Source organism: Streptopelia decaocto (genome assembly GCF_964273445.1).
Source record: "Streptopelia decaocto genome assembly, chromosome: Z".
Lineage (NCBI taxonomy): Eukaryota > Metazoa > Chordata > Aves > Columbiformes > Columbidae > Streptopelia > Streptopelia decaocto.
The window spans coordinates 29,533,971-29,557,511 of record NC_138657.1 but is presented as its reverse complement, the minus strand read 5'-3'; the positions used below and the strand labels follow the sequence as shown (position 1 = coordinate 29,557,511).

The 23,541-nt window shown below is 37.4% G+C and overlaps 1 protein-coding gene across 1 annotated transcript; it reads left to right on the top strand.

The window, feature by feature from the left end:
* Positions 1 to 482: 482 nt before the first annotated feature.
* Positions 483 to 23,503, top strand: GKAP1 (G kinase anchoring protein 1). The gene is made up of 12 exons (XM_082075309.1): positions 483 to 609; positions 7,059 to 7,322; positions 9,454 to 9,597; positions 12,637 to 12,714; positions 14,297 to 14,420; positions 15,464 to 15,486; positions 16,186 to 16,338; positions 16,716 to 16,817; positions 17,993 to 18,056; positions 20,227 to 20,297; positions 21,268 to 21,345; positions 23,192 to 23,503. Exons 2-12 carry the CDS (start codon positions 7,110 to 7,112, stop codon positions 23,237 to 23,239), a joined length of 1,098 nt encoding a protein of 365 aa, XP_081931435.1. The 5' UTR covers positions 483 to 609; positions 7,059 to 7,109; the 3' UTR covers positions 23,240 to 23,503.
* Positions 23,504 to 23,541: the final 38 nt, after the last annotated feature.

Here is a 23,541-nt window from a genome sequence, read left to right as displayed (position 1 = left end):
CTTTTTTTATCTTGGCAAAGCAATTTTCAACCTGACCGATTCAAAGGTTCCAGCCTGAACCCGGTTTCATTGCATGACAATAAACAGCTGGTCAGTTCTGATGTTCAGGGTCAGTATACTGATCAGGCAGGTTACTCTATGTAGGGCTTCCAATGAACCTGACAATATTTTCTAACAAAAACTACTCGCAGGGCATCACTTCAAAAAATGCACATCTAGGCTTGCAGGGACCAAAGGGGCCCGTACTCGGTTTCTCTGTCATTGTCTTTCCTGTCGTGTCCCTCAAGTCCCAACCTGCCGGCCCCCCTGTCCCTCTCCCCGCTTCGCAAGGCCCGCAGCACTGGGCTGAGGCGAGGCGGCTCGAGCCCGGCCGCGCGGCCGCCCCGCGTCCTGCGCAGTTTGACCCCGGCGGGAGCCCGTACGGGCCGGCGCTGCCGGGAGCCGTCACTAACACCGCCCTGACACGGCCCAGCCAACCAGCGGGCGAGGGACAGAGACGCTGCGGCTGCGGCGACAGCGCCCGCCCCGCCCACGGCCCAGCCGCCGGTGCAACCGCCCGCCCCGGGGCAGCGGCGCGGCCGCTCTGCTCCCCCTGCCGCCGCGACCGGAGTGAGTGTCCCGCGGGGGGCGCCCGCCGCTGCCCGCTTGCTTCCCCTTGCCGTGCCGTACCCTGCGCTGCCCGCGGGCCTGTGGCGGCGGGGGAGGTGTGGGCGTCAGCCTCCCAGCGGCCCCTTCCGAGTGGGCCTCACCGGGCGCCGTCGGGAGAGCGGCGCTCCCGGCCGCGGGAGCCGTTGTGATGGCGGGTGCCGGTGCCGGTGCCGGTGGCGGGGCGGTGGGCGGGCGGGGGTGAGCGCCCGTCGTCTGGCCGCGGCGGGCGGGGCGCGGGGCCGGGCTGTCCCGCGGTAACTTCGCGCCTCCTCCCACGCGCCCTTGGCGCGTGCGCGAAGCCGCCGCCCTCTCCCGTCTCCCGCGCGGGAACGTACCGGGCTGCGCGGCCCCGCGCGTGACGGGGCAACGCGCCGTGCGCGGGACGGGGCGCGTGTCTGCCGCACGCAGGAATGCGGGCGCTTGTTCCCGCACGTTAAGTCGTGGCGCAGGGCGGGCTTGCTGTCTCCGCGCCGTGGTACCAAGAGAGGCGTTCAGAGAATCCCGCTGCAGCCAAAATGCTGATAGCAGTTAGAAGCCAGAACATAATTGGGACACAGTGTTTACTTATCACTGGTTGGTTGGTCATGTAAGGTTACTAATGTGTATTAGTGTTTGAAGGATACTGATATGTATTGGTATCTGGGAATGCTAATATTTTTTATTGCCTTAGTCGCACACAGTAAATTGAGTGCAACAATTTACTGTTGCAAGTAGGGCAACAAAGATGATGAAGGGAGTGGAGCACCTCCCTTATGAAGAAAGGCTGAGGGAGCTGGGTCTCTTTAGTTTGGAGGAGAGGAGACTGAGGGGTGACCGTATTAATGTTTATCAATATATAAAGGGTGAGTGCCACGAGGATGGAGCCAGGCTCTTCTCGGTGGCAAACAATGATAGGACAAGGGGTGATGGGATCAAGCTGGAACACAAGAGGTTCCACTTAAATTTGAGAAAAAACTTCTTCTCAGTGAGGGTGACAGAACACTGGAACAGGCTGCCCAGGGGGGTTGTGGAGTCTCCTTCTCTGGAGACATTCAAAACCCGCCTGGACATGTTCCTGTGCAACCTCACCTAGGTGTTCCTGTTCCAGCAGGGGGATTGGACTAGATGATCTTTTGAGGTCCCTTCCAATCCCAAACATACTGTGATACTGTGTGAGTGTGGAGTTTCAAAGTTTGTTAGATAGAATTCCTAACTTTAAAACTTAACTCATATCCTTTAACTCTTTTTTGGAGGGGAGGGAAGAGGTGGGAATAAGGGGAAGAAAAGTAAGGTGTTCACACTGTCAATTAGCATTTTGTGCTCAAACTGAAGTCAGACTTGCCTGGTTGCTTTTACCTTTTAATCCCGAGTTTAAAACATGTTTTAAAAAACATTCTTCCTCAAGAACGTTGATGATTTTTTTGTTTTTTTCCAAAGCACAGCAGTAAATGCATCATATTCCCCTTTCCAACTGTGCAAGGCCTCTTACCTGTCCTGGTTTTATTGCTGCCCTGTATGCCAATGCTGCAAATTTCAAGCAGATTTCTGAACCAGGGTGGTGGGTTGGTTTGCGGTGTTTTTTTTTTGGCTGTAAAGTTACTTGTGAAGCTCATTGACAGGCTGGCGACTTTAAGTAATTATAATGGTTTGGAGCAGTTTAATGCAGTTTTATAGCTTTTGATCAGATCGCATAAACTAAAAGCAATTTAGATGGTGAGACCTTGTCCAAGTGGGAGGACCTCCTGTGCAAAACTTCTGTATGTGCACTGGTAAGGAAAAATAGACTGAGCTTGCTGTGGTAAATGTGTAAACAGGCAAAGATCATTTTGTAACTTGCAGAAATGTGAAGGCTGATCAGTGCCAGAAGGGAATTGACATGTTCCTTTATTTGTAAATGTGTATCTTAGTGTTATTTCAGTTTTACAAGCAAGTATTGAATCAGTCAATACTTCAGGTGTTTGCAAAGAACATATATTGATTGTAGTTTATCATAAACATGTATTTTAGTGATAAGAACAAATAGATTGTAGGTGAGAAGAAGCTCTAGCATGACAATACACTATTTAAAAAGTTTTCTAACATTTGTATCTTTATTAGTGGTTTATTTGATGATGAGAGTTGCTAGGTAGGAAATGAGTTATATTTTTGGGCTCCTCTGGATGTTTTTCTTGAAATAGTATTTGAAGCTACGTGGTTATTTCACAGATGCTTAAAAATATACTGCTGGCATCAGACTGGAGGTTCTGATGTGGGTACCGCTCACTTCTTAGAGGTGCATGAACACTCGCAGGTTCAGTGGTCAGCCATGCACATGTGCAAAGCTGCACACAGGACAGGGAGCTGCTGATGCTCAAACAAAACAAGCTTGTGGATGCATGCTAAACTCTTCTTAGTATACGTATTTGGACAGTTTACAGTAGGGCTTTTAAAACTCAAGTGTTTCAAACGCTATTTCACCTGCAACGTGTGGGTAAATGTATATAGCTGATACGAAAGGGATTTCAAGTTCTGGTGATACCAGATGAGTGTGTTACTTTTATTACTGCAGTCTTCGTTACATCATGTTTAAAACGAGATTGAAGCTCTTCAGGGCATGGGCAGATCTTATGGTTCAAAATACACTTACTACACTTCAGGGAACTGAAGTTAAAAGGATACCGTTTCTCTTCAGTCACATCACAATTCAACTTTCTAAATATGTCTCATTTTTTAGCAAGAACTTAAGGCAGAGGAAGCATTTTGTGCTTACAAATCACTGTATCAGACACGCTAAAGTAATACAGTACGTTTCATAAATGGGACCAATCAAATTCCGAAATAATCTGTTCATGTAGGCTGACATGATTTATAGAAGGGTATGACTTAAGAATGAGTAGAGGACCAAAAAATAATACTACTTGTGAGCTGTAACAAATGCTTTTATGTTGCCAGGAAATTGTATGGTGTATCGTGCTTATCTTATGTTGTTGATAGTCTGAATAATATGTCATATTGGCTGCAGGAGCTCTTCTCATGAACTTTATAGTTTGAAACAGATTGCAGAGACAGTTGAACGCTGTCTGCTAGAGATTTGCAAAGCAGAAAGTTTTGAAACGGGCTCATTTGTTACTGCCACTTGTGTGTTGATGCCATAGTGATGTTGCAGCTTTGAAATCCATTATCACAGAATCACAGAATGTTAGGGATTGGGAGGGACCTCGAAAGATCATCTAGTCAGTGATCTTTTTATCAACAGAAAAACGAAGGGCTGGGTATATTAGAGAAAGTCTTTTCAGAAGACTAATGCATGACACATGGAAACAGCTTCAAGTATTGATGTTCGTTTGTTGGGCTTTTTTTAACTTGCAGGCTTGATGTATTAAGCTGTGTAGATGTCACAAGCACACTCTGCTTTCTTTTGCTCCTCTTGGAGATTTTCACTGTACTCCATATCATAAGGAAAGGAATTGTCTTGCGTTTAGATGCGCTTTGGCCAGCTGACTCTTATGCATACCTAACATTTTGCAGACTGCCAAGCTCTTGCAGCCACTGTAAACATTGAAATGATTTTTCAGATCCTAGTTTGATCTGTGGAATTACATAACACTCTGTGGTATTTGAATGCTTTTTTGTGTATCATCAAAAAGCCTCTTTGAGCATAGCCTAAAGCTCAAGAATGTTAATGCTTTAATTTTATAAATTTTATAATTCTATTAAAGGGGGGAAAAAATCTTGTAAAAGGGGTGACAAGCATTTATGCTTTGCTGAAAGCTTTTGAGATCAGCCCATTGGTTTCCTATGGGGAGGGGAGTCGAATCTTGGAAAAGAAATATTAGGTACTTGGTAAAATTTGTCTGTCAGAATTGTAGATGTGCCATTAAAATGTGAGGCATGACATGGTGGTAGGCCTTAGTGAATCACTGCATCCGTCTTTTTAAGAGTTGCAGAAGTGGGATTATGAGATCCTGCTGTAGTATAAATAGCTATATTGAAATGTCCAACTAACTGAGTTAGCAATGTTAACAGCTCTTCCAGACTTAACTGGAAAAATAATAATCTCATGTATTTGCAGTTTTCTCTACAAGCCCATTACTATCAATTTTTCTGTTTTGTCGAAACAAATGTAATTCAGGAATAAACTTCTGTAAATAAATTTCATCTTGTTATTGAAATATTTCAGTGAATTACAACAGCAGAATTCTGTGGGTAGTACTTGCTTAATAGCTTGTCAGTTGGGCACTTTATTGCTTGCCAACTGTAGTCAGCAAAAGTATACCTGTTGTATTTTTGTTGTATTTGTTGAAAAGAGAGAGGGGAGTTTGCAGCCATATTTCATAACATTGTAGAGATTTAGCTGTTATGGCTGAGTCCAACCTCTTTTCATCTTTATCTCTGTTCTAAAGGAACTACTAATTGTCCCTTGACAACATTTTCTCTTCAACTCTATTGCCAAAGAATCTAGCTGCTACCACTGGAGCTTGAAAACATGAAATGTTTTTAAATTGTATGGGTAAAAGGAGTATTTGTCACCATTAGCAGCTCACAATTTAATAAAGACTGTGTTATGAATTTGGGTGTATAAAAACTCAAATACATCACAGTAAGTAGATAGAGACTAGAAATTCCAAGCTTTTGACTGATTAGAGTCATCGTGTAGTGCACTATTTTTTTCAAAAGCCAAATACTGTAGAGAGTTTACAAACTTCCAGTGCCAAGAGCACCATCTAGTTTTATAAGTTCATGTTATGGTGCGAGTGTGCACTTACCTTTGGTGCTGTTCTCTGAAGATTAATCTTTCCTCTGAGTTTCAGATTTCAACTTACTGCATGTTCAGCCAGCAAGAGCACAACATCTCTTTGCTGTAACTAAGCTCCTAAGTAGGGTAACTGTAGTTACTGAGTATTAAAAAACATTTAAAAACATACCACAAACCCAGGAAAATCCAAACTTACCCTGTTATTTAATCATTTAAAGAAGTTAACAAGTTCTAATTACTTATGGTGTTTTAGATGTGACTAATGTGAGTATTTTTAGATCCATTGTTGTGGTCTAATTAGAGTCTGAACATAAGCATCAAGTAGATTCACAATTTGATGTCCAGTTTGTTTTATTCTCAGGATACAACCAGCTTCATAAGATCAGCTTCATTTTCCTTTTTTGAGAGAAACAGAGTAGGGTAACTTTTGTATGAGAAGAATGCTGTTCACTGTAACCTTTGTCTTTGGTAAACTTGAAGGACAGTGGTAGCTTACTTGCTCATTCTCTTTCACCTCTGAGAAACAAAATGTAATACTCCTTTTTAATAATTCTTTTGGGTAATGGTCACAATGGTGACCATTTACCATAGCAGTTTCATGTTGATGTGTCTGAGCATCTTTAGAGCACCTGTACAGGTCTGTCCTTGAGAAAGTCTGGAATTTAATTACAACAGTCTATTGAAATTTCTGTAGATCCTCATGTTCTTCTGTAATCGTATTTAACAAGCAACATGTTTGTAGAACATCTAGGCAGACATTCAACTTCTGTTCACATTTGCCAAACTGTAAGGATTTCTTTCAAACAGCAGTTTCAAAAAGTATGTATTATTTCACTACACCTCTCTGTCACAGTGTATCAACATAGCTAGACGTCTTCCCTGAAATTTATAATCACCAATGGAATAACTTCACTTTCAATCCTCTCTTAATTCACTAAACTTTCCATGGACACACTGAAATTAGCCACATATTCTTATGCCAAAATTTAACTTTTACACTAGATAAATTATTTGTACTTTGAAGTGATTTCACAGGGATATACATATCAGTTCTAGCTACGGGGGGCAGTGGAAGGTGTGTGTTTCCCATTTTTGCCTCCCCCCAGCTCATCCTCTGTGTGGTGCTGTGGGAACAGGTGAGCCTAATGTTTGAGAACAGGAAGAGCCACAGTGCTGGGTTTGCCTTCCTGAGGAGGCAAATACTGATTGTTCTCCCATGTCTTGGGAACGAAATGATACCACTTGTAAAACAGGAAATACGGCTGCTTACCCAAAACTGAAGCCTGCATATGCATAATATCAACTTGTTTTCAAATCATGGATTTGTGAGGATGGCATCTGAAACAGTTTTGGAGCCCTACACTATTCCTATATATTTCTTATTCTTTCTTTCCTTTTTCCCCTGCAGATCATGAAGGCCATCTTCTTTCAGAGCCTTCTACTAGTTTTTTTCATCAAACATAATCTCTCAGGAACAAATTTATTAGCCTAAAATAATGCTTGTTTTATAGATTATTCTTTCCTTTGGTAGTTCTTGTTTGAATACTTAAGATAATACAACTTAGTAAAAATATAAAGAAATATTACTGAATTTGCGTTTGTGGTGGTGTTTACTAATCTTTTAGCTAAGAGAGGTGAATTATTGATTATTTGGTCTACCACTGTTTTCATTATTATTTCTGTGCTACTTTCCTAGGAAACCTAATAACTAAAAAGAAGCCAGCTCAGTAGAATTTCAGATGTGGCAATGGCATCTACTGTAATCAGCTCAGTTCCCACTACTGCGTCTCGTTTCGCTTTACTACAAGTTGAAAGTGATTCTGATTCGGAGCCTGGAAAAGGAAGAAGTGGCCGAGGTGCCAGTAAATCTCAGGCTTCAGGAAGAAGATCATCTGCAAATGAGAAAAAAAGAAATAAAAGGAGAAAAAAGAAAGAACAGCAGCAGAGTGAGGCAAATGAGGTAAAGGGATTATATTTTCAGTATTGGGGAAGGGTGTTATCTGGTAAATAATTTTTGTTGTTCCTGTCGAGTCATTGTTTTGTTTGTTTTGTTTTTATGAAACAAATGCTACTTAGTCAGAGATTGCCTTTTTTTTTGTTCTTTGCTTTATTAAGAATTCTTTATATAAAAGTAGGGTACTCTCTACTATACAAGTTGAAAATTTTTAATGACAATAAATTGCTAGGTTTTATTTTTTGCCAGCACTACTTGAATGATTAATTTTCTGATGAAGGGCATGACATTTGTAAAAAGTCATTGATAGGAATCATCTTGTTCTCAGAGGTTCATAGGTAGTCAGCTCTAGTTGCCTTCTCAGAGAGCCAGCATGTTAAAATTCAAATGTGCTTTCAAGGCTTTTTTTCTTTTTAAGAGATGGTTAGACCTACTTGCTTTGTCTTAAGAACTTTAAAATATAGTTTCCTAAATTGTAATTTTTAGATTTATGCATTACTCCAGACCCTTAATCTATTATATCCAGAGCCTTTTTTTTTCCTGTGAACCAGAGGGCAGGATGAAGAACAGTGGTGACTTTCTGACATTGTAATTCTTAAACCTCAGATGAAATGGAAATTAAGAAGTTAGACTGAAAGAATTGTTCCAAGGTTCTGGGAAGTAGAATTCTAGATTGCTGTGTTTGACAACTGATCTGAGATAAACTTTCTGCCTGAAACTGTACCTATGCATCTCTTATCAAATTTAGTATGTGAAACACACAAAACCCCAAAACCCATCTATTTTTCTTTTAGCATCTATTAAAATTTTTGAAATTTTAGTAGTTGCAGTAATGCTGGGTTTTTTTCAGCTTTGATGCTGTTCTTCTTATATTGTAAATTAAGTTTTCAGCAAGCATACCCTGTTATTTCTTGATGCCTGCCTTAAAACCATCAAAAGTTTTGATGTCATCAAAATAATTGTGTGTATGTGTATGCACTACTCTACAGAAATTCATTTGCATGGAAATTATACTTGTGATGGCAGAGAGGCAAGTAAGGGCTGACTCATTTTCAGCAGCCCAGCAGGTATGATGTCAGTGTCTATGCTCCACTGAAATTACAAATCAGAATGGTCTGCACCAGTATTTTTGCCAGCACTGTAATCTGGAGAAGGAAGCAGGGGTTGTAGTGCTGGTGTGAACAGCAGGAGAGACAGTAGCGAAGCAAAAGGCAGTTTGGAGAGAAAAGAAAACAATTCTGAAGGATCTGCGTTATTGCCTGACATCAAGTAACTTTAAGCTAAAGTGGGCTGTCATTTTAAGAAGGGGTCATGACACTCGATAAACACACATTAAGGAGAACACTGGTTGTGTACTTTGTTTCTGTTTGTTTCAACTTTGATCTGATAGTAGCTTCTTTCTCCCTTCCAGGATCCTTTATGTTAAGGAAATTCCTGTCTCTTAAGTTGGTAGTAGATTGTATTGGTGCCTTTATTTTCAGTCGAAGTAAGGATCAGACTGTTAATGTTGAAGCCTGAGCAATGAATGTGTTTGAGCTGCTGAATTTGCAGATTATTTGTTCACTATCAAATTTTATAATTATGTAAGGTATTTTTAAGATGGTACTGTTGTATCCATATGGTGGAATGATTAAAAATAATTGTTATTGCAGCTTCTTAAGATGTGAACACCTTTAGATTGTTGACAAACTGTAAGGGCTGTCCACGTTTTTCTACCTGAACATCTAGTGTGTCTGTTTGCTGATGCTAAATCTGTGTATACCACCATTTCTCTGGCATTGTATTTAATTTGGGTCAGGTGTGAGCACACTATAATACCTGATCTAGCATGAAATCTGTCAGACACATTTATTTATTAAGATTTGTTGAAAGTATTTTCAGCTGGCATCATCTATTTATTTTTTTCATTGTTTTATTGTTATGTGGCTGTGGTGTTTCTGGTTTACAGTTTTCCATCATTTTACACTATTGTGTGTACTGTGAATGATTAAACAAAAACATATCCCAAACAACAGAGTAAGGTAAAGCACATTCATGTCTATTTGTACATGTATCTGAATGCCTTTCTTAGTCCATTAAAACTGTTCCTGTATACTTGTCAACATTGTCATTAATGTTAACAATAACTGTTTTTCAGCTCAGAAACCTTGCTTTTAAAAAGATTCCTCAGAAATCCTCATATGGATGCTGCCTATCTCAGAATGAACAAAAACTGCTCACTGCAATGCAGAAGGACTCTCAGGAAGAAAATTGGCAGGAGTGGAGACAAAGAGATGAGCAAGTACAGCTTACTGTATTTACTGTCTTTGGCTTTCCTGAAATATGTTACTCCATGAAGTTAAGCTTCATGGATAAACAGAGATGGCTGAAAAGGAAGGAACAAAATACTGCCCCAGAGAAGGAAAGGTTTCAGTGGAAATTCAGGTCCTGTCCTTTGTTAGATATAGAGTCAGCATAGGCTGCTGTTTGCACACCTCATAGCTGGACTGTGAATGGTTAAGAGGAATTTATATCATTTGAATAACAAGTAGAAGTACTACCATGGAAGGATGGTGAAATGCTGTGATGGGAGCAAAGCTGGGGATGTTTTGGTGGAGCAATATATGGATATACAGTACGGTTCCATAGTAAACCAGGCTTGGCAAGTTCTGTTAGGCATGAAATAACTAGTTCATTTCTAGGTAACAAAGAACACTTGAACTCTGAGTGCTGACTGTCCTTCAGCACAGTAGGGTAGTCCTATAGCATAAGAACCTCTGGTTTTTAATGTTAGAACATCTTTTTGGTAATAATATTGTTAGTAGGGTTCATTAACACTTGAAGAACACTTGAAGATAAAGCTGACTGCTTGTGTAGTATTTTCACCAAAGCTACCACAGGCAGAATTTACACAGCAAAATGCACTCAATGCAAACCAGTAAAACAATCTTCACCTTGAACAAATAGTTTGCTGTCTTTGTAATGGCATGGTGTTATATGAATTTTCTGAATTGTTTGCAATACTTCAACTATTTTAGGCCAAAATATCATAGATGGACAAAGAAAGAAGTAGTTCTAGTGCATTTTTTCAGATGATGCTTAAATAAATATTTTGGCACTCTATTTCTAAATTCCCTTTAAGTAAAATAATTATCTGCTATGCACTCATTTACTGTGGATGTTTTGGCTGTCTCACACTTGAAGATGCACTTCAGGGTAACTTTGCACAAACTTTTTCAAGGCAAATTGCTAATAAGTGACACCAACTGGAGTTAAGGTGTTTTTACAGATAAATTTTCTACTTACGTCTCACCAAAAAAGATGGTATTGAACTGCTTCTTGTTCTCATTAAGACATGATACAGAAAGCCATATTGACAAAAGACTGACATTTGGATTCTATCCTTGATTACTTCGTATGTTGCTTAGGCTTTGGTATAGGTGCCTCTTTAAACAGCGTATAGACAAGTTCTTAACTCTGCAGGCTTCTGGATGGTTGTCCTAGCAGTGGAGTAATGACCTAGTAATCCTCTTGAAAATTTCCAGAGCTAATTAAATTCAGAATTATCTTTTAAAGGTACAGATTTCCTTTGTTCACTACTTACAGGTCAGGATTTTTTTATTCTATGTGGTATGAAGTGACTATTTCAGGTAAAAAATAATTTTATGGTCTATTTGCTGGATGGTGAAATGGCCAGACAAAAAAAACTCAGTTGTAAACAATCCTTATTAATTTCAATCTCATTGACATATAGTCTGTGAAGTTACCTTGGGATTCTTTTATTTTAAACATAACTCTAGAGCAATTACTGTGCTCTGCCCTGTGGGGGATCCACGGCATCTCCCCACCCAAACGCCACAAAAACCTTTCCAGTGATGCACAGTGCTGCCAGATGATGCTAAGGTTGAACCACAAACCAAACATGGAGCTAGGGATGACAGTATAGCCAAGTCTGTGTCCAGTCGTGTAGCAATTTGTGCTGAGAGCGCTATTTTACTGTGTTTCAAATAACCGCTCAAATAGGGCTGGTTTACTGTGGTGAGAACTAGAAGCCGCCCTTTGGTTTTCTCTTGTGTGAGACTGATCATATGAATTGCTGAACAATTAGGAAGAATGTGTGAGCATTTACACCATATAATCACTTTTAGGCATATGTAAGGCATATGAGAACTTGTAAGATTTTTTTCAGAATATATAGTTCCTATAGACAAAAAAGGTAGTGTACATCACACGGCTCAGCTTGAGCAAAGTACAGTCAGACCACTTAAGTCATTATTCACTCTAACAGCTATTGCAGTTTGTTCCGGAATGAATGAAAAGAACCTCAATTTGAAATTCAAAGAACAAGAAAATGATGGTTACATAATTATTTTTATTAATCAATATTTCATTTAAGGGCATGAAAAGGAGAGAGCTATGATTAAGAATAAGGTTTACATTTGGCAGCACATTACGCAGGGGGTTGTAGTGATTCCTTAAGACACTAGACCTCAAAGGAACAGAGTTTCAGAACAACTTAATTTTGGTTAACTTTGCTGTAAACAGTAACTTAGGTTATTCACTGTTCATACATTTACATTTTCCACTGTCTGATTTGACTATAGCATATATATTCTCTAGGTAAATCTCTTTATTTTGGCTCCATTGAACTGTTGCTGGTACTGGTCTTCTCAATTAAATCCTTTTGACATTCTGTGCAGCAGGAGCTGGACTTGTCTGCACTCACCTATTTGCCTATAACAAAGAAAAAAAGAGAGATCCCATCCTTCATTCCTGTTGTATTGTTCCTAGTTCTTAATAGCTCACACCTAGAAAGCTTCAAATTTTCTCTGCGTCTTACAAGAAGACTTACATACTTCCTTTTCTCAGAAATGACAGAGAAAACATCTGGAAGCCCTCTGTTGAAGAAAAAAAAAATGGAAGTGCTCTTAACCTGTTCTTTTCTATGCAATGTATGGGTGGTGGTAGCATACAGTGACAATTTTCATCCTTCAAAATCCTTTGGTTTTCATTTTTCAGACTAAAAATAAAATTACTTTAAAGAAATCTCATCTAAACAATTATCAAGATGGTAACTGTATTACACAAAGATGTGCTTGATTTACTGTATGCTTACATCCATCACAAAGTTTCCTGAAGCAAGATATTTTATTACTTAAGGTACAAAAAACTATATTAGCTGTTAATAATGCCATGTGTCACATCAGTGCAACTTAGCTTTTTGGCAATTGTAGCGATACATGTATTGAAGCTGAAATTTTAGTGTGGTCTTAGTTTTGTCTGCTTTGCTTTTTTTTTGAACAACCTAATCACATGAAGTATGTGAATTCTGTTTCTTCAGCTGACCTCTGAAATGTTTGAAGCTGATCTTGAAAAAGCATTACTGCTAAGCAAACTGGAATATGAAGAGCACAAAAAGGTATTTGCAGGATTCATCCTAATGTAAAAGCTGTACAAGTTTGAGGTTTGAATTTAAAAAAAGGGCAAAAACCTCCTAGAAGTACAATTTTCTTCATGTAAATTGTTTGCTTACAATGTTCAGATGCTTAAGAGTTCAGAGAAATAATGAATAGGAAAGAATCTATTTATAATATTATTAAGTGTTTTGGTGGGTTTTTTTAATTGGCCTGTAGAGGCAGAAAAATAGTTTAAATTTTTCATTTTTTTGGCATATAAATGCATTGAAATTTTTTGAGTACAAGGGATCCTGACCTTCCTCAGAGAAAAATCCAACATAGGTGAAGAGTAAGAGAATCAAAGCACTGACTTGTCCTTAGGCCTTGAAGTGTTAGTTATGGTTTAATTATTTGCATTTTTGCTAGCATCTTTTCTCTGTTTTGAGTGTTGTAAATATTTTAGTTCTAATAAGGTGTGTACATTTTCTTAGCTGGTCAGGCAGCTATTTTCTGAGTGATTCTTATGGTACACTGAAGAATTGTTCTGAAAAAGTATGCTAAGATGAAATTTTTATTTCTAACAGGAAGTTGCTTCTTATTTACAATAAATCAGGAGCCAATGAAATGTTCTGAACATTTTTAAACGTAAATGCAATTATGCATCATAAAGAAATAAAAATTGCATGTGTGCTTTTGTTCAAATATCTCTGTAAAATACTTCATTTTTTTGAGGAGAGTACTATAAATTTTTTACTTACTATAAGTTTTTTTTAAAGGGAAGACAATCTTCAGGCATAGTGACATAGCATCTTTTTTAGACTTTTTGAAAATTACCTCTGAATAATTTAAAGTATATACTATATATTCAAAATACATAATACATGAGTACACTGAACAAACAGTGTTTCTATGGAAAGAAAAGCACTCCATTTCCATTGTTACTTCCTGTATAACTTTTTTTTCCTCAAGATGATTTAACATTTAAGAGTATTTTAGATATTTATTAAAATATGGAATGAATTAGTATTTAGGATTATTTTTAACAATTGGGACATTAATCATTTGCAGAGAATGTTCATGTGTATGTGTGGGGTTGGTGGGACTTTGGTTCAAAGGGCTATCGTGTACCAGGCTGTCGGATTTCGACAGAAATAAGGTCATTGGGTAGAGCATTGCTGCACACTAATAGCTGGTTGACTTCTACTGAATGAGTAAGCATATTTTGAGAATAAAAAGAAGGCACAGCAGACCTCTGTTTTGTAAAGAAAATACTAACCCGCATTGCATAGCACTCTGCTTTCCTGCACTTGACTACCATATATTCTCAGTTTATGAGTTTGATGTAGGTGACTGAGGAAATATTAGGCTGATATAATAGTTCATTCGCTGCTTAGTGAAGAGCAATGCTCTGCTTCACGTAACAGAATTGATGCTTAGTTGTTGATACGTCTTGCACTCTTTAAACCATCCTGAAGCCTGCAAATTACTGTTCAGGCTAAAACCTCCTTTAGTATATTATCACCTTTTTTCTTTTCTTTGTAAAGCTTCAGGAAAAAATATTTGGGTATTGAAGAAAATTATACCAGTGGGACTTTATTCTTCTAGGAATGTGAAAATGTTGAAAATACTTCATCTCAGTCAAAGACTGTGCATAAGAAAAAGAACCAGCAAGGAAAAGACAAACCTCTCACTGTGTCTCTGAAAGACTTTCAGTCAGACAGTAATATAGGTATGCCTTATCATACCATATGAGCTGTTCTATTCTGAATTTTCATAGTGTGTGTGCTAACAGCAAAATGCTCTTCTGTCTCTGTTCATTAATACTGTGTTTAAACAAACACTACATGAGTGGCAGTTAGTGTGTCCTACCAAGTCTAAAAGCTTAAGTGTTTATTATGTAATAATGGGCTAGTTAGATTAGCAGGGAAAAAAGAAGAGTTTCAGGAAGACATAATTCCGTGTGGTATCCCTGGGGTGGATGGTGGACTCAAACACTCTTAATGTGAATTTTTTTTTTAATCTAAGTGGATTTTTTTGTTGTACTGTGTTTGCACTCCTTAGGCAACTGAGTTTCTGTGTTTCCTAGGTAACAGCAAGTCATTGTTTGCCTTTCTTCATGATACTTTTATTAAGATGAGTAAATATTGAAATATATATACTCATTATATGCATTATTTATGTTTAAAATTCCTTCATCTGTGTCTGCAGAGCAGAGATTCTGAATTTTAGTGAAGAAATCAAGGTAGATGTTAGGAAGAAAGTAATTTGTTTTCTAAGGTTTTCTTTTATGTATGTTTTTATCTAAATCTACACAATTTATTAAACACATTATTTCCAAATAATCGGAATAGAGGAAAAAGATTGAAAGCAGAGCAATCTGGAAGTCATGGAAGGCATTCAGGTATACAGTGAGATTTGTGCTATAAAAGCCTAAACAGACTTAAAAAGAAACAAACCAACAAATGCTTTAAGTGTCTTTACAAAAGACATTGCCTTCCGTTTTCACTGAAGCAAACAAATATGGGATGCTGCTTTTGATTAGGTAGTCTGAAAGATCTGGGTGAAGATGCAAATACAGAGATTGATGTAAAACAGTTTATAATCTTGGCTTCTGATGCGTTAGTAATGACTTTTTTTTAATTGTGACTTCGAGAGGAGAGTCCATGTTGAACTCCAGTAGATTTCCACACACATACTTTTCTGTCGTTTCAGTAGCTGACAGTACAATATTTGAGTAACTTACTGACATCATATTTTTTCTGTTCTTTTCAGATAACCTTGCTAAAAAACATGAGGTAAGTCTTATTCAAACGAGTTTAATTTAAAAACAAACAAAAACCAAAACAAACAAAACGTGTCTGTTTAGAAGGTAATTATTTTGGCACTTTCTGTAGTGACAATCAAGTATGTATTCATTCTAAAACTGATTTCCATTTGGAAAATTTTTAGAGGTGCCGATTTAATAGACATGTATGTCTACAGTTCTTGTATACTGAGAACTCAGCGTTGGTTTTCTTAGAACTACCTCTTGCTTCTTTAGTTTTCAGATAGTCTTTGATGCAACTTGCAAATTTAAAAGCATGTTAGGAAATAAAAATTTTAGTACAAAAAAGAGAAGCAAATTATGTAAGAAAGTAGTGCAATGCTACTATGCAGTCCCCAAATATTAAAACTCCTAGAAGGGAGAATAATTAACAGTGAAATAAAACATAAATTAGTGTAGTCATAGTGCAAAACTATTAAATTCCACCTTAATGCTTTTGTGTAATCTCATAATCAGCTAATGTTAAGTGTTGATTAATTTCTAGGCTCTTCAACTGGTACCATATTCTGTAGGTGGAAGTCACAGTATTATCAGGATGTACAACATAAAACAATATCTAGATGTGATGCTTTTCCATAACTTAAGCCATTTTTTTTAAACATGTTGTTTTCTAGCTCAATATTACCTTACATGTAAAGGAAGACATGTTACAGAATTTATTTTTTGACAGGACCTGAACTCTTCCCAGTCTTCACTGCATGATGGAGGATTTTTCAACAGGCTGGAAGGTGATGTTCACAGAGCACTTGAAAGAGAGAAAAGGAGAGTCCATGTCACTGATGGCGGTGAAACAGATAACTGTACATCTCATGAACACAACCAGGCATGTAGAACAGCAGACATTCTGAAGTGAAGTTTGCCTAATGAAGCTTGTTCAATGATCGGAAGGGAGCACCTGAGTAGAAAGCACAAATTAAAAGCATGATAAAGAATTAAAAAAGACACAACACTGTAATACTTTTATCTATCTGAAGAGGTATTTAAATTATTTATTTTTTTAACATGAAACATTTGTGATTGAAATAACTTTTGCTCTGCAGAAAATGGCAGTATTTATTACTGAGTTTCTTATCCTTTTGATATCTATTCACATACACCTCTTTAGTTTTGATGAAAAAAAACATCTAACATATACATTGCCTTTCCCAATAATTGGGTTCACATGACTAAATTATTCAGAATTTGTTTTCTTGCTTACAGGAGAGTGTTTTGAAAGACGGAAAAACAGAACAACTAAAGCTTGAGCTTGAAAAGAAAGATGCAGAAATTGAGGAACTGAAAAATATAATAACTCAGTGGGAGGTAGGTAGCTGATAATACCTTCAAATAGTAGACAAAATTTAACATTACTATACATTTGAAACAAAGTGTTTATTAAAATGTGAGCAATCTGTAGAGATGCTTTGGATTGGTCACAGATTACATATTCACAGAGCAAATTATTTCTTCAGTGCCACATGAAGTGGTCTTTTTTGGTAAGTTAAGCATCTAAAAATAATCCAAATAATCAAGACAAAGCATCCATAAATAACATCATATTTAGCATATCAGTCACTGCTTGTTTTCTAGTATTGCTGTTTTCATGGTCAAAAAAATAAATATGTAATCTAAGACTAGGCAAGATCTTGAGCAATCGACTGCCTTGGAAATTAGCTCTGCTTTGAGCAGAAAGTTGTATTTTCTTGGGTCTTTTCCAGCCTGTTTGGTTTTTATTTAAATTCTACTAATCTTTTCTGTATTTAAGAACTATATATTGTTGGGATTTTTTCATATGCTTAACATTAAACTTTTTTCAAACGCCTATAAGAGCAAACTATGAAGAGACTTGTGACAGGAAAAATAAGTTTACAGCTAAGATACTTGGCTAGAACTGACACTGGTGGCCAATTAAGGAAAAGACTAACTGATGAAGAAAGTGTGGTGATATCAGATAGATTGGAAAAAACAGCAAGAATAGGTTCTTGAGTAGTAAAGATTTGAAAAGGAAAGAAACTAATGTAATAACAATAACTGTTGAATAAAATAACCTGTAGAGCAGTGGGGTCTTGTCCTACTTGCCAAGTAATTTGGCAAACTATTTATATTATCTTGGTATCTAGAAAGTGCATTGTAATTGCAATTTTTCAGGGGAGAAACCACAAAGCCCTTGATGGAACAGGCATCAGAATGGCAGACCTGAATGGTTGTTCCTGCACTATAAATGCACTGACATAACTTTCTAACTTGCTCTAAACCTAGTGCTTGCCTTTTTTTTTTCCCTCAACTCTCAGTTATTAATCTGCTTCTCCTGTTGTGTATTCCTTAATTTGGCTATGGTTTAATTAAAACATACACATCTTAAAGGACTTTTCCAATATAAATGATTCTATGATTAGATTATCTGCAGAAGTGATCATTTTAAACTAAGTCTGACTTTACGTCATGCTTAGTTTATAGATACTTTCTCAGTACATGTAATAATTCAATCTCTAATACAGGCAAAGTATAAAGAAGTAAAAGCAAGAAATGCACAGCTTTTGAAGATGATGCAAGAAGGTGAAAGTAAGTAAGAGTTTTATCAGGAAATTAAATGTTCTTTTTAAAACATGGGAGGAACTTTTAAACCACCTTTTTAAAAAATAATTTGACTCACTGAGATCTATAAAGAGCTAAGAAGCTATTAATTGTCAGCAACTCCAGTGAACTACTGAATTTGCTGGACCACACAGTACTGCATATCTGTTATTATATAATCAAATAATCAGTTGTGTGTTGAGTTTCTTTGAAATATAAAGCATTCAGTTATGTTTTAGGCAGAATGATACTTGGAGTTTGTCTTTCTTTTGCTAGTTACAGCTACCTGTTCTGAACTGATCTCATCATAATGTCTCTTTAGACACAATTGAGGAAACTTTTCAGTGCTTGCATCTTTGCAAGCTGTGCTTTGAACTGTTGGAAACATCATTCTACACCTAAGCAATTCTTTTGCCACACAATGAATAGGGATAGCTAAACCACAGGATTATATGTGCTACTGTATCATAATTTTCTTCCGTTATTACAGTATTAAAAGTTTTTTAAGATTCAGATTTTGTTATCAAAGTTTGTGGAAAAAAAAAATACACTCATATAGATGTAAATATCCTCGCATCTTTATACTTGTTATGTGTAGTTATCCTTTAATATTCCTAATCTTGCTTGATGAAGTTGAGTCTATGATGCTAGCCACACTGATTTTGTCACAAAATTGCCTTTGCTTTTCATTTTCTTAATTTAGCTCTTGAATGTAGTTTCTTCTCTGGAATCAATTTTCAGCTAAAAAAAGGTCTTTTTTTGTTTTATACATGTTTACAAAAATTATGTCTAAGCTAGTTCAACCATTCATAATATGACTGATCACTGCAAAAATATAACTTTGAACTTTATTACTTTGGGTCATCATCTGAGCCAAGATGAAATATTTTCACCTTGAGAGGAAAGAGGTGAAGTTCTGAAGGTTTTTTCTTTGTTTGTGGAATAGTAACATACTATAAAATGAACAATTTTGTGGTTTTCTACAGACTGAGTATTTGGTATTTTAGGGAGAAGAAAGTTTATGGCAGATTTGAGCCTTGAAAAAACTTAGTTTGTTCTTATTGAGAATTTTAAGTTATCCACATATATTTCACATACACTAGCTAAATATTTCAGACATCTGTTGGTTGATGAGAAGCTCAACATGACCCAGCAATGTGCACTTGCAGCGCAGAAAGCCAACCCTGTCCTGGGCTGCACCAAAAGCAGCGTGACCAGGAGGTCAAGGGAGGTGATTTTGCACCTCTGCTCTGTTGTGGTGAGGTCCCATCTGCAGTGCCATGTCCAGCTCTGAGATCCCCAACACAAGAATGACATTGACCTGAGCAGAGGAGAGCCATGGAAATGATCAGAGGGTTGGAACACCTCTCCTATGAAGACAGGCTGAGAGAGCTGGAGTTGTTCAGCCTGGAGAAGAGCAGGCTCTGGGGAGACCTTATTGTGGCCTTTCAATATCTAAAGGGGACCTACAAGAAAGCTGGAAGGGGATTTTTGCAAGGGCATGTAGTGATAGGACAAGGGGTAATGGCTTTAAACCAAAACAGAGTAGATTTAGATTAGAAATAAGGAAGAAATTCTTCACCATGGTGAGGCACTGGAACAGGCTGCCCAGAGAAGCTGTGGATGTCCCATCACTGAAAGTGTTCAAGGCCAGGCTGGATGGGGCTTTGAGCAGCCTGGTCTAGTGGAAGTTGTCCTTGCCTATGGCAGGGAGGTTGGAACTAGATGATCTTTAAGGTCTGTTCCAACCCAAACCACTATTAAGATCTCCATATTTGAGTAAACAGAAGTTTCCATAGCTATGACTGAGCTTGTATATAAAACTTATGATCCCAAAATCTTCATCCATTGCCAATATTCAGTTTTTTGATGGACTTTGTTCGCAATGGATATCTCTAAAATCCATGCTGTTTATAGGGGTAACTGTGGGGTAACTAGTGCAAAGGTGAGGTTTAATCTCCAGATCTTTTCAGGCTATTACTAGTGGTACTGGTAGCTAATAGCCGATTTTGATTTACAACATCTACTGTTCTTTTAGTGAAGACAGCAATATTTAGAGGTTACAAAACAGTGAAGTGAAGCGATATCAAAGTGCTATTGCAGATGAAGACCTGTAAATCTAGAAGGATCCTCATGCTCTATCTTTGTTTCTCTGTAGTGAAAGACAAAGCAGAAATACTCCTACAGGTTGAAGAATCTCAAATTATAAAGAATGAACTGACTGTACAGGTAAGCAAAGATTTCTAAATGTAAACTTTCACAGCTATTTCAAATATGCTGTTTATTTAAGGCAGTGATAAAGGTGGGGACGGAGGAATCTGAAACAAAACTGGAAGCAAAAAATGTTACATTTAATCCTTAGCTCTGAACTAAGAGTGTCAGAGGGCACTGATTATGTAAATCTCCAGTGTAACTCACTTAGAACTGTTTTGAGAAAGACAGCAGACCTCAGCATACTTGAAATAATTTTGCCCTGAATAGCACCTTAGGATTATCATTCTCTGGTAAACCCAGCTAGAAAGCTCAGAAAGGTGCTCGAGATGATCCTCCTTTACTGGATGAGGGTTTTTTTAATGTGTTGCGGTTTGTGGGTTTTTGGTTTTTTTTGTTTGTTTTTAGTTTGGGTTTTGGTTTTGGGGGGTTGTTTATTGTTTGTTGTGTGTGTGTTTGTTTGTTTAATTTCAAATCTCAAGCTTACAAACACAAGTGAGCTATAAATTACTTAAGACATGTCAGTTGGCAACTCACTGCAGGAGAGAGCATTCAAGACTTCTATGCTTAGTTTTTGGTCTGCAGTGACTCTTCTAAGCCCTTGACTTGTCCAAATCTCTTACCTATAACACAGTACTATTTTCTGAGGGTGATGTAATAAGCTTGTCTGTGTTGCATAATACTATATTAGTAAAGCGTTTTATGGAATAAGTTAATGCAGAGTCCAAAAGTCGAAGAGATTCTAACTTCGTAGTTTTTCTTTATCATTATACAGGTAAATCAGTAAATGTTGCTTGGGAAATAAAAGTCATTAAAGAATATTTTACTTGTACTCTCAGTTCTTGCACAATGATAATGGTAGCCACTCTGGAACTCAGCATGTATTACCTTGTCTGTCCAACACAATACTAATGGAGATCAACTTTGACTTTAATAAATTTACAGATGTAAAGGATATTTTATAAATTCGTATTCTGTATGTTTTTAGGTAACTGTACTTCATGCTGCATTAGAGCAAGAAAGATCCAAAGTGAAACTACTGCAGGCAGAATTAACAAAATATCAGGTAGTTCTTTTCTGTAAGTTTACCTGTTCTTGATGTAGCTGAGAGCATCATGAGGTAATGTGCTCTGAACTGACCTATTAGCTCTAATTTTTCCAGGTAAAAAAAAATCAGCACTCGTGGGGGAAGTGGGGGGGTAAAGAGTAGCAAAACTAACAGTCTTTGCAACTTGAAGTCTGCCACTTGTTTTGTACTTCAAAACTTCTCGAAGTGTGCTAATCAACAAACATACTTGAAGAAACAAGTTGGTTTCAGCGGGTAACTGGACTAAATGTAGACTTCATAGCACTTTTTTTTTGCCACGCTGTTTCTTCGATTCTGTATCTGAGTTCTGTCTCCAGCCAAATCATTATAGGAAATTCACAAGCTGTGTTGAAATACAAGTGATAAGATCAGCGTCTTGCTGACTGTGCATATGCTGTTTTGTTAACTTTGCTGCTAATGCAACTCACATTAGTGATTTCAGTTAACTTTTGCATAATTAGTATCCTGCTTAACATTCAGACTTTTTTTTTTTTTCCAGAGTGACAGTATTTGAGGATAAGGATATGTACTTGTGCATGACTTGACACATTTTGGGGTTTTTGTTTGATTTTGGTGGGGTTTTTGTTTGGTTGATTGAACTGTAACCTTTTGCATAGGTTACAAAAAGAGCCTGTTGTATATAATGGAAACTTCTAAGATAGCCATGTAGTCTTTGGCAAGCTGTCCTATTTCAAGTTGAAACACATTGTTTGCGTTGGAATACTATAATTTTGTGAAGCCATAATTAGGTTTCTGAAGCAACAATCTTTCCTGCTTACATCAAATTCTTTGGCTAGCATTACATGGGGTTCTGTGTGTAACCTCATCTTTTCCTCTTGTCTTTTTCCCCTTGTCACTTTACTGAAAGTGAGCAAGTTTTTTCTTAAAATTATCTTGCAGCAGTTGACGAATACATATGCTTGTTGAGTCCCTTGCAGACAAGCTGAGTGCTCATACCACTAATTGAAACTGAAGTACTCTTGTCAAATTCAGTCACTCACACCATTGTTCTGACTTAACAACTTCAGGCTGTTTTCCCCTCCCATTCATGCCTTTGCTAATGTTGAGTATTATTCTCTGTAAATATAAATTTTCGAATAAGATAAATTTATCTGGTGGTTAATTGTAATAAACAGGATTAAAATAATAATAGTACAAAAATTACAAAATATTATCTTTGTTGTATGCTTAGGAATTACTGAGAAACTGCCTATTCTGTTGCTCTTTTCCTCCAGACCTCCTCCTCCCACCCCAAGTCTAATATGCTTTCATCTTTTACGTTTTTAAACTGGTGGTGTGTGTGTGCGTGTTTTGTCTTAGGACACGTGTCTCATCTGCCTTGCAGGGATTGTTTTTTCTGCTTTTATTATTCTGTCGTGTAATCTTGCAGGCTGACGAGGACAACCCTTCGTATACTACTACTTCTTGTGGCATTATCTTTGATAACATGAAACCCACTATTTTATGGACTACTGCTTTGAAGTATAAGAAAGCCTTTCAAAAAAAAGTAACCCAAATCTGTGGATTAACAACAAAGAAACAAACTAAAACCAACAACAACGGCAATAAATGAGTGTGGTTTCATCCCTAGACCTTAACGTCTCGGTTATGTATAAGTGCCTTGACTGTTTTAATTTATATAACAGTATTTTGTGTTCAGACAAGTTTGCATCCCATAATAATTGTATAATTTGACAAAAGTATGCAGCTGAACTCCTGAGTTTTTCTTTCTTGATAGTTTATACTACTTCCATATACAAAATAACTGCGGATGTAAAATGTCATGTCAAGTATATTAACTAAACATTTGTTTTAATTCTTACAGAGTGGGAAAAAAGCGAAAAGGCACTCAGAATCTGACCAGTGCGGCTGATCTCCTCTGCCACCAGATTCAAAGCAAAAAAAGTCAAGTCATTCTTCAGGGTTTTGCAGAAGTTTATATATTTGTTGCACAACTGCTCAACTATGCAGTTTTTGAAGAGAAATTAACAATTACTAGTTTGTTTAACAGTCTGAATAATTGATTTGTTGCACTTTCTGCTACAGAAAAAATAAAAAACTAGTATTCCAGCAGAGCTGAAACTAACTGTAATGCCATTAGATTTTCATCATTCAATAAAATTTACTCTTCCATTTCTATGTTTGAATTCTTGCTTTCACAGAATTTTTCAACTA